General features: G+C 38.7%; 1 protein-coding gene across 2 annotated transcripts in view; it reads right to left on the bottom strand.

Annotated features, from left to right (window-relative positions):
• The window catches only part of LOC112120565 (disabled homolog 1), a 258,238-nt gene that overhangs the window by 50,905 nt on the left and 195,095 nt on the right, over positions 1–12,238 (bottom strand). For both annotated transcript variants that reach the window (XM_024219691.2, XM_024219692.2), the window contains exons 6-9: positions 8,410–8,541; positions 7,669–7,788; positions 6,943–6,981; positions 5,573–5,638 (exon numbers count right to left, since the gene is read on the bottom strand). In XM_024219691.2, coding sequence (XP_024075459.1) covers positions 5,573–5,638; positions 6,943–6,981; positions 7,669–7,788; positions 8,410–8,541 — 357 coding nt within the window. The remainder of the gene's footprint in view (positions 1–5,572; positions 5,639–6,942; positions 6,982–7,668; positions 7,789–8,409; positions 8,542–12,238) is intronic.

Here is a 12,238-nt window from a genome sequence, read left to right as displayed (position 1 = left end):
TTCTGGGGTGGGGCTAATCACAGGCCGCTATATAATGTCTGACCTAGCATTCTGCAATTCTTGATAAGGGGGGAAATGTCCTTTCAGAGTCTGGGGCAGCATCTACAGAAGCATAACGAGGGAATTGAAGTCATCAGCCCTTCTCGTGGGGACAGGCTGTTGTACTTTAGTAAGTTTGGGCCCAACTCTCATCCTAGGCTTGATGGAGTTCACCTACAGTATGAGTGATAAGGGGATCGGGTGCTACCCACTTATAAAGTAAATCCAAGAGAGTTATGATTTTTATGATCAGTTAGGATTTTTTAAATTTGAGATTGTTTTTTCCTGCTAAAAAACATTGAAAGCCTGTTGTAAATGGGAAATACCAAGCTTAACAGTGAAACAAATGTCCGGTACATATAATATACCAGTATCACCTTTATATTGACTATCCTAGTTCTTTGGAAGAAGGTTACATTTTAGAAGTCAATGAGCTTTACCAGTTAAACTAATCCTCGCAAATGTAATAAAACATCTTGTAAATCTTTAAATAAATCTATTTTTGCCCATATAAGCATGACAGAGATTATACAGTAGGTCAAGTCCACAATCTTACCATAAATTTATCAGAAGTTACCTATCCAGTGATATATGGCACAACCTCCAAATTAGTCCAAGAGGATGTCAGTCCCAACCATTCATACTTTCACAAGGCTCACATTTTATTATGACAGTCTCATTTTTCAAGGAACACTATGCATTTTAATTAAGAAAATATAGAGGAAATAATCAAAAATACCCAAGAGATTTAAGAGCAAAGTCCCATTGAAAGAGAATGGGATATGTTCTCCTAAACCTTTCAGGTGCTTTTTATTCCTATTTCAAGAATTCTCCTATTCCTATTTCAAGAATGACCAGTGATAAGAATTTCCCATAGTGCTCTTACAGTGCCCTCTAGTCCACTAAAAAATCCATCACATTAGATGTGTGAAGTTAGTAATAGTGGAAAAATTCAATTTAAGTGAATCAACCGTCTACCCACTGGCAGACTGCTATGTTGCACTGTAAGATCAGGAACCAAGAATTTTTATTTAACAAGTTGCTTGGAGTTCTGTTATTCCTTGAGAGAGGTACAAACAGTACCTGAGAAACTGCTGTATCTTTACTAGGATATTTTTATTTAATGTAAACCAGTGCTGCCCATCACACTCTCTTATTTTCCTTTCTTCTGGAACAAGGTGGATTCCATTTAAATACTCCCATCCAGGAATCATTAAGAGTCTTTGACACCTAGCCAGAAGGCTCCTAATCATAATATATTTCAATGAAAAAGAACATGATATAACTTTGTGGCCACATCCTACTGAGTGAGGCACCCCTGGAAGTTAGATGTTTTAGCAAACCACAGCGGATCCTGCTGCAGGACTGTAGAAGATTAAATCAGACCTTCTTGCTTCCCCCCTTTCTATCTCACACTTGAGAGCGGCATTACCCTACCGTTTAATGAGGTTCACAACCATGGGGTGACATTTAGACTCTTCAGTATCTATCTTATCCCACGTCCAAGCTCTCGTTAAGTTTTGTGACTCTTCCCTTCAGAACTTCTCTACAATTCGTCCTCTCCTCTCTCCCCCTACTGCCAAAAGAGTGATCCACACCTTGTTTATTGCCACAAGTACTACTGCCTCCTCCTTTCTGCCCTCCCTTACTCACCTTCTCCTCCTAGCCATAACCCTGAAGCTTACAATCTTTTGCCTTCTATCAAAGTGAAGGCCATGTCTCCTTCGGCATCAAAGTTCAGACTTGCTCTATTCTGATTGAACTGCACCAGCCTACAGCTCAGCTCTCACGTATGCCCCACTCATGCAGGAAAATGTTCACTAACCATTTGGAATACAATTTTGATTCAAATTACTGACAAAAAATTTTAAAGAGGTCGTTTTCCCTCAGAAAATCTTTTCATGGGAAAAATTTCAAAGAACTCTACTCAAGACTCTGGGCCTTTCTTCACACTGCCCCTAATACCTGGAACAGTCTCCTCCTCCCTCCTAGTCACTCTCTCTCTTTTTCTCCTAATCACTCTGAACATTTATTATACTGAGCATGTTTTCCAACACTAATCGATTCTGGCAGGGTCACTTTCCTGCTATCCAAACCCTCTTTCCAATGTGAGTATATGAAATAATGACTATCACATGAATCACAACATAACCACTGATCTGAGCTCCTGTAGAGAATATTGCCCATAAATCATCACGTTTTCCCTTTCCCCTCCCCTATCACCATATTCTGCTGTATGCCTATTGTTGCTTAGGCCTTGTCTACACTAAAGGGAAAAGTCGATCTAAGCTACGCAATTTGAATTACATGAATAGTGTAACTCAAATCCATGCAGCTTAGATCTACTTACCGCGGGGTCCACATTACGTGACATCGATGGGAGACGCTCTCCCTTCGACTCCCCTTACTCTTCTCGAGCAGGTGAAATACAGGCGTTGATGGGAGAGTGATCGGTGGTCGATTTAGTGGGTCTTCACTGGACCCGCTAAATCGACCGCCGATGCATCGACCGCCGCAGTGTCAATCCTCCAGTAAGTGTAGATAAGCCCTTACACTGCAGGCTCCTAGGAGTACAGACCTTGCCTTCGCCTTTGGCTGTAAAGTATCATAAAAACCAGTGATACTATATAAATAATGTAAAATTAATTAATAAAGGCCCCGGTCCATAAAAATGGTGGCACTAACATAAAACCAGCTGTCAGGTAAGGAAATGTGATGAAAAGTCCGGTACAGAAAGGACTGCTGCATGTTTGGTGGTCAAATCCCACAGTAACTAGTGCATTAGAAATACATGGGTAGATTAGATTAAATACACAGCAAAAGCATGCACATACACACACGCACACATTTCGGGGTAATGAGTCAAAGAAAGAAATGAACAGAAAAACCATGCCTAATAAGAGAAAATGCAACTCAGTGATATTAAATAGTGGAATGTTATCACAACAGTGAGATTTAATGTTTGTTTTTTATTTAACTAACTACCACTCAGGGACCTTTTGTACTTGGGGGAAATGAACTCTTTGTACACCAGCCTTAGGTAGGAAAAGCAGGATGGCACCACAAAAAGAAGGTGTGAATAAGACAGAACACGATGTGTGAGGTAGAGAACACTTGTTCCTGTGGAGCCAGTCACAACAGAGAGAAACTGCCTTGAGTCAAAACATCGCTGTGGCCTGTCTGTCTTGTGCACTGCTTATTACAGGTAATGAGGATGTGTAATTTCAGAGTGCTTAGGTTACAGGTCAATGAGGAGCTTGCAAGTTTCCCATAGTTAAGTATGGACAGAAACAGTAACTTGTAGGAGACCGAAAGAATTAGGCAACAAGGAAGAATCTAGTTCAGAGGAATCTTACTAATGATACTAAACTGACTGGTTCTGAGTTAGTCAAGACCTGTAAAAGAAACAGCCTTTTCAATGATGTAAGTGTAATAGGAAGGTTGTGAGCACCTAGATTTACAGCAGCTAGGGAAATCATAAGTTACATTGAGACTAGAGTCCCATGGGAAACTCTACTGTGGTGATACTTCAGTGTTTGTTTGTCAATTGCAATAGATAACTATCTAAGATTTGTGGTTAGCTAATTTCAGTGTTTACCATATTCAATGTATTGCCTATAGTAAATGTAGAGAAGTACAAGGGATCACAGGCAAAACTGGCATGATTTTCATTGCCACCACTTAGAAAAGAAACCTTTCACCATGTCCAGAGTCCATCAAATGAAGCCTTGAACAATTCACTGGTGACTCAGAGGGCAGAGGTAGCACTTCCAGAACAGTACAGATCTCCTCTCTTGTCTACCATCCTTTCTTTCCATTTTAGCAAAACCTTGGAAACACTATCGTTATTCATTCACATTCTCTAGGTCCCTCAAAACAAATGGTTTTGATTGAGTCTGGTCTGGCTTCCATCGCTCCTGGAAAAGCAACTGCCCTTTGTATGAATGGGCTCCTCTCTCTCATTCTTCTCAATCTCACTCCCTTGACTGATACATTGACCATGACTCCCCTCTTAGCCACCTATAACACTTCTTAGAGATCCCCTTCACCTTCCTTCCCTGGCTTCACAGATACTTCTTCAATAGCTCTGCATTTTGGTCACCACCAGTTAAAATATCTTAAGCTGATTGCATGCATTTGATATGAAAATTATGGGGCGAGCAGGAGTATGACACTTAGAGAGAGAATTTTAAATAAGGTCACTTTTCAGACAGCAACTACACTTCAAACCATGTGTCCTAGCTCAGCAGTTCTCAACCAGGGGTCCAGGGCCCCCTGAGGGGATGTGAGCAGATTTCAGGAGTCTGCCAAAATAAACAAGAAAGCCGAAGCCTGAGCCCCATCACCCGGGGCTGAAGCCGAAGCCCGAGCAACTTAGCTTTGTGGCATGGGGCCGATGGCAATTGCCCTGCTTGCTACCCCCTAACACCGGCCCTGGCTTTTAATCTGCTGGATATGCAGAAAAGCAGTTCTTGTGGCACAGGTGAGCCGTAGCTATAGCATGTTGGGGGGCCCTCAGAAAGAAAAAGGTTGAGGACTCCTGTCCTAGCTTATCTCCAAACTTAACACACTGTGTGTGCAGGAAAATACATTCACCCCTAGTGGCTTTAACACACTGGCTACATAGCATATTTTAGTTAGTGATGGGAGAACAACATAGCTTTGTAGGCTTAAATGTACATATGAACTTAATGAGCTAATGATCAAATAACAGAATGCCCTAAATCACTCATTTTCTTATGTTCCACCTTCTTACTCCTCTCTCTTCTGGCCTAAATCCCATTCTGTCCCTTTGTTCTTCTACTCTTTTCTTCATTCTTTCTTTCATTACCGTCTTTTTTAAATTTCCCTCCCGTCCTCCTCCATTCCATCCCAACTTGTCTGTTTTTAAAGGTCTGTGTTACAACCAGATCAACCTAAACTACATCCCAACAAAATGCTGGGGCCCTTTATAACCCTCCACCCTATGAAGGATTTATTGAAATCTTGATTTTCCTGTTGTAATTTCTTTTAATAGAACAGAGATCTCTCTGTCTCCAGATTTGCTCTTGTTTGTGATTTAAACTGAATTAAATAATCTTTTGATAAGTCCTGCACTGACCCCTGGAGGATGGACTGAATGACAAAAGGGGTATTTTACATTACCATCAATGGGAGACTTGTCAGAGTACAGAATGCAGGATGTGTGTGTGTGTGTGTGTGTGTATACGTTGTAAAAGTGGATGCAGTTATAAAAAATGTTGCAGATTAAAAGGAAAGAAAGGAATCCACTATTTGTCATACTATACAGAGTACACAATGTTTATGACCCTACATCAGTTACCAAAGATAAAGTGGATACATTTTGAAAAGGCTGAAAAAAGAAACAAATAAATAAGGAAAGCATACTGAGACTGTGAAAATTATTTATGTAACTTGAATGAGGATGAAATGTCATGATGAATGAAAACTAAGTGAACTTTAGTCTATGAAATGTGCTTTGCTAAATGTTTGCATTGGGTGCAGTAGTAACATAGATGTAGCCATTTTATACCTGATATATGTTTTCTTCTGTTTCAGGCTCACGGATTGGCTCATGTCCAGCCTCAAACACAATGTACTATTACATCAGCCGCCAAAGAGGAAAGGTGAAAGATGAAACAGAAGGGGAAAAAAGGCAGTTTGGAATTCCAGATTAAAAAAACCCCTAAACATAGGCAGGTATTCAGGAAACAGGTTCAAAGTATAGGTTGGCACAAGGATAATCAGTTTGCTGGAAAACACAGAGTTATATTGTTTTCTTTTTAATGAAAGAGCAATTAAACAGACCTGGCTCTTCTTTAATGATCATTAGATCAACTACCTGCTGCTCTCTCACTAGGGATACATTCTGAAGCCCATTTCTGCTCCCATTGAAGTCAATGGGAATTTTGACATGGACTTCAATGGAAGCAGGAACAGGCCTTTGGGCTGAATAATCATCACCCCCCCCCCCAACTCCCCACATTTATTAGTAGTGAATAAGAAAGCTAAACCAAAACTCAGAGAACAGTTTGGTGCTTATGTAACAAGTTTCATAGTAATAGTTTGCTACTGTGCTTTACTTTTTTTAGGTTATGGCTTTACAGTCCTTACTGTTTAGGGTTTTCAAAATAAAACTTGTAGCCAAGTTTTTCAAAAGCGAATAATGATTAAGGGTGTCTCCATTTTGGATGCCTCCTATGGGGCATCTCAAAGGGGCCTGATTTTCACTGAATAGTCACCCTCCAGAAACCAGGCTCCTTTCAGGTGTATTAAGCTGGCATGCAAAAATAGAGGCACCTGATATCTCTAATTACTTTTGAAAATCTTAGCCTCAAATGAAGTAGCATTTTATTAGGCTCCTACATTTCCAGCAAAATGTTAAAGTGAGTATGCACAACAGCTTATTTAATAAGACCCAAACTGCCAACATACCAAATCAGCTGGTTACAGTAGTCAATTCCATTTTTTCCCCTGGTACCAGTAGTGATGCTCTGGGAGAAATTCTGGCCCCAGGGAAGCCAATGGCAAAACTCCCATTGACTTCCATGGGGCCAGGATTTCACCCTCATTGTTGTTTTCAAAATAGTTTCTGTTTTTGTTACGTTTCCCCACAAAGATGTGTCATTATTTTTGGAGAGAAAACTTTCACTTCCGTTTCTAAATGATATTCTAAGCAAATATTTAAGGTTTCCATCCTATATTGTAATATTACATATTAGTATTATTATCTAGAACTTAGTAAATATTCTGCTCTTTATGTTGAGATTGTTCTCCCTCTACTTAAAATGTATCTCAGTAAACTTTTGCAGTACTTTGTTACAAGACTAGCCTGTGTCTGAAAATAGGATAATGTATATCTAACTATTTCTGAAACCTAATCTGTATAGCTTCAGAAATTACCTGGTACACAGGATCTTCTACATCTTCTTCCAAAATTGTCTACAGCAAAGAGGACAGGCGGTAAAAGCAAAGAACATAAACAGCAGAGAAACAAGACTGTATTCGGAAATTAAAGGACAGCAAAGAAATGAGCTCATTGTACGTTAAAAATAGATATTTCTTTTTGAGTTTACAGATAACTGTTGTGTTATTGCACAAGGTAACTTTTAATCAAAGCTGCACCTTGTCTGACTTTATTTAAGACGACACATTCTGAAGCAAAATTCAAACTGTGCTACAATTACCAAACACTCTTAAAACAGATCTACCCAATGTGCTGGCTTCCACTAAAAGTTGTCTCTCTAATTCAAAGGAACACTTTCTATATGAAATGAGTAGATCATTTCATGTTTCTAAGATTTTCATCTTACCCGGTGTTACAATTTCCATCACTGTTTAAGCCTACTTAAATTTCCATAAGCCCCTGGAAATTTCCATTACATGCATCCGACGAAGTGGGCATTCACCCACGAAAGCTTATGCTCCAATACATCTGTTAGTCTTAAAGGTGCCACAGGACTCTCTGTTGCTTTTTACAGATCCAGACTAATACGGCTACCCCTCTGATACTTAAGCCTACTTTGACAGAGTAAGAGCTGTTACCTTTCTATTTGTCCGTGTGGAGCATGATCCTGAAACCCCTACCCCTATCCTCTGACTGGCTAGAAGCTAAGCACACACAGATACCTGGTATACTGCTTGTTCACACTGCTTGTCCTTTTGTGCCTTTTTTTCCATTTCTTCCCTTTGTTTCAATTCATAAATGAGCTGAAACAGGTCTCGCAAGTCCAGAATTACAGGCTCAGCCTATTGAAGCAAAAACAGTAAGTAGGTTTTAATAAAGGAAAGAAGACTTTCCCCCCCGGTCCTGTTGGTAGAACAGTGATATCTACCTTTCAAGAGAAGGAACTTCACACTGAATTAATTTCTACCTTGTTTATATTAGTTTAGAAAATTGCATCTAGGCTAAGGTTCATTTCTATAAAACTAATTATATTTGCAGATTAATGATAATTATACTTATGAGTATTGAAAGTATTGCTTATATTTATTAGTGGTTTCTAATACAATGAAATTAGGGCAGATTTTATGCAAAGTAGCTATTTGTTTTCTATCGTTTTCTGTTTAAATGAGTCTACGAACATACGTAAACATATTTGTATTCCGTCGATGTATCTAGTTTAATTAGAAAGGAAAATAATGACTAATTAGAAGGAATACATCAAGAAAAATTAAGAAGGGTGAAATACATTCCCTTTTTCGCAGACTGGGTCTAGCTAATCCACCATCTAAGAACGTCTATGCAGACACATCTGACAGCACGTATATTGAACAAACAAGCTAGCATGCCCTTTTGAATAGCAACATTAAAGATATAACTTTCAAATTGAATTAAACTATAGAAAATGACAAAGATTTGATACTTACTGCCTGGGCTGTTTTTATTGCCACAAATCTATGATTTCCTTCCTTTCCACACACATATCCAAAGGCTCGGTGGTCTGTGATATCCTTTGCAATGTACGAAATTTCATGAACTGCATGATGGTGCTGTAGTAGCTATTAAAAAAGCAAACCAAAACGCATCTATAAAAACATTCCATTCAAGCTATAATTTAATTCTCAAGACATACATTTTACCTGGGTCTTCGTATGTCTACCAAATTTTAAAAAGCCATTGCGTCAAAATGAATAGCAACGTTTGGACAGTGCAATCAGGCGATCTCTAAACAAGTGTTTTGACCAATTTAAGCACTGTATTCATGTTTTGCATAAACGTTTCTTCCAATACCTTATGGTGAGAGATAATTCAATAAAGTATTCTAGGCACCATAGCAATTAATTTGATGATTAAAATGTATAAAATAACAAGAAGCACCTATCTGATTATCAGGATTCTAGCTCCAAGCCTCTTACTGGATCCATGTGGGAGGACTTCTATGGCAGCACAGAGCCCCACTGACTGCAGGCCTGGGGCCTAAGCCTTGATCTTACTCCCTACGGAATCAATGGCAAAATTCCCATTGACCACAATGGGATAAGGATCCGACTACAAATTGTATTTTTAGAATTGCATTTAGGGCAACATCAGAGCTGCAAAATTTTACTTTTCTCGAAAACTCGTAAATTTTCCCCCCTTCTTGGTTTGAAAAGGGATTGGTTTTTAGCTGACAATGGCCCATTTTTGTCTGAAAAATTTGCAAATTTTGTTGCAAAACTGTGTGTGAAAGGCCTGTTTTTGATGTCACAAGAAAATGTGAAAGCACCCAAATGTATGGCTTTTCATTTTAATTGTGAACATTTCCATACAGCTGTATTTAATGCAGTAAACAAAACTAGCATCCACTTTCAAAGTCCTTCTGAAATAAAAAGGCTTTAAAGCCTTCTATAAAAGGGTATGAGACCCCATAGTCTACCTCAGGTCCAGAGACAATATAGGAGCTACAGAGGCAAATATATAAGCAGCAGTCCCTTTGTCCATGCAAGCGCCAAGCCCATCTTTTGGACCACATAGAGAGGGATGCCATGGAGGAGCTAAAAGTACAGAAGAGTAGCACAAGTGATGACCCTTTAAGCGTAACCAAGAGAAAGCCAAGGTTTGCACCAACTGAATCAACCCCTCTACTACATCCCTGTCTACACCAATTATTGAGTCCGGGCTACCCTGAGTGCAGACGACAACTTTATAGGTCTGTCCTCGAACTATTTACCTAAAATGATCTACTCGTCTGAATTTCTTACTTCCTACATGTCTCTTGCTCTTCACAGTCTAAAAAGAATACCATTCTCAAGTGCAGATAGATCCTCAGAAAGGGCACTACTAGAGGATCACATTCCTGTCCTTTTTGAGAAAAACACATATGGACAATCAGCATGGTACCCTGAGCTCTAAACCATCGGTTATTTTTACATTTTTTTAAATGTGTGAAAACAGAGCGAGTGTGTGTGTGTGCGTGTGTGTGTGTGTGTGAGAGAGAGAGAGAGAGAGAGAGAGGTGCCCGTGATGAGACTGCTGTAGAAATGGGGGATGAAATGAAAATGGAAATGTAACACAAAGACGAGAGATGACTGCTTATAAGACAAAAGACTGGATATTTTTTCATTTTGTTAGTAAGTGTCACACAACTTTTGGGGTTCAAGATGGCTCATATTCAGGCTAACGGGTGTACTGCCACTGACTGCAATTTGAACAAGGCTGGGTTTTAGATGGCTATTGTTCATGAGAGATGCCGCTTTCCCAATGTGTTAATGATGTAAAATTGATGATGTGATCGCATTTATATAATATAGGGACATTGATTTATTTGTTTATTCTCAGCTCAAGTTGCATGCTCTCTGTAATAGTGAAATTAAATGTTCCCCTTTCTCTAAATGCTGTATATTATAGAGAATGTTATCTCAGGATCCTGTTAAATAAAAGTTTTTTATTGATTGCCATGCAGCATTTTGCACTGAAATTAAACTCCTTCCTGGTAGAATTAGATTTGAAGATTATTCTGAGGTGGGAAAATATCATCTACAATGCAAGACACCAGATGGAGACATTTTAATTTATTTGGGAACCCTTATTAATGGTTCTAAAATCATTACATTTGTAATTGCTGATGATACCATTTGCAAGGCAATATTGAGCATCAAAATAAGTAAAGGTGTCTGCAGCATTATCCTTTTGCATATTTTACTTTATGGAGTGTTTAGAAAGATTGCTCTCAAGAAGTTTTCATTAGTCAGAGAGAGATTCTGAGCACAAGTGTCATAATTTTCTCCATCCTTGAAACACATACATAAAATGAAATATTGTCCATACAGTTGTACTGAAATGCAGATGTACATAATCATTTGAAATTATTCTTTTGCAGACTTAGGTGAGTCTAGGAGTTGCTTGATATATATATTTTTAATTTTCAACTAACTTAATCTAAAGTTTTGACTTAATAAGTATGTGCCTGATTCTTCTCTACCATACACTTACACTGTTGTAGTAAATTGGAAGTAACCCCATTGCAGTCAATGGAGTAAAATCTGTGTAAAACTGGAGATCAGAATCATGTCCTGTAGCTAATCAGATATGGTAGCATTTAACCCCCACTTTGCACTGGTGTAAAGGTGTGAAGTGAGGGAGAATATGGCCAGATGTCTCTCCCTTCTCAAGCAGAAATTAGAAATGGCCAGCTAAACAAAAGAACAGTCTACAAATACACGATCTTTATAGATTGTGATTAATTTATGAGAATCCACCATATGCTAATTTAATCTGGCCTTTAAAATATGACTGATCAGTGCAAATGCCTTCTTTATCCAATCAGTTTTACAACACTGCTTGCATTCAGTTACTACTCTTAAAACACTGTTCCATAGCCCCAAATGGAAATGAAACAAAACTGTTGTTCCACACTCAAGTACTCATGTTCACATTCTAATTTTCTCTCTCTCTCTCCTTCTCTTTTATCCTCAGGACTTTTATTATGACATAATCTTGCCTCTAGAGGAAGATGGGCATATGAAATAAGTATTTCATAACTCACTCAAGGGGTGTTCATGAGACCCCCTTTTGTTATTCTCCCTGATACATTCCTTCAGCTATTATTTGACAATTTTACAATATCTTTGCTGAGTGCTTCTATGAGCCATTTACCAATTTATAAATGAAGTATCAAATTGTTTGGAGGGCTGCAGTATGACAGAACAAATTACAGCGACGGCTTAATTTGTATTATGGTTCAATACAGTCAATTAAATACTGCATAGATTAGAAAGTAATTTGCTTTACCATTTAAGCTTTAGTTGTTTAAAAAAAATCCATTATACACACCGTCCATATTATTGTTCGAGTCTGTATGCAACACTATCCGCAGTACAAAATATACAGGATTCAAAAATATGATAAAAGCATGAATAAGCCGTGACACACAGGATAACAAAGAGTGGTATACACGACTGCTCAGTACTATAACTGTTCACAGTACTTGTTGTCTCGCGAGGCTAAGGGAAATGGGACCTCATTCGTAGAGCTCTTTTGTTTTACTTACATTTTTGGATGGATTTTTTGAATTTGAAGTTTAGGAGATAAAGTGGCAAATAGTACTTTAAAAAGCCAGAGAGCTCAGTCACTGCCACCATACAAAGCAGGCCTAACCTTGACCTATGCACAAAGATCAAGTAAACAGGCTTTGCACAGGGGGTCTCTGAAAAGGTTTGGCAGGTGGAGTGGTGGGCGGAATCCTCACAAACTATGGTGTAGCAATGGGCCTGTTTT

The sequence above is a fragment of the Terrapene carolina genome, unplaced genomic scaffold, assembly GCF_002925995.2.
Source record: "Terrapene carolina triunguis isolate 2854851 unplaced genomic scaffold, T_m_triunguis-2.0 Scaffold103, whole genome shotgun sequence".
In the NCBI taxonomy this organism is placed as follows: domain Eukaryota; kingdom Metazoa; phylum Chordata; order Testudines; family Emydidae; genus Terrapene; species Terrapene triunguis.
The sequence above is the reverse complement of the archived record's forward strand: the minus strand, read 5'-3'. Positions and strand labels throughout refer to the sequence as shown.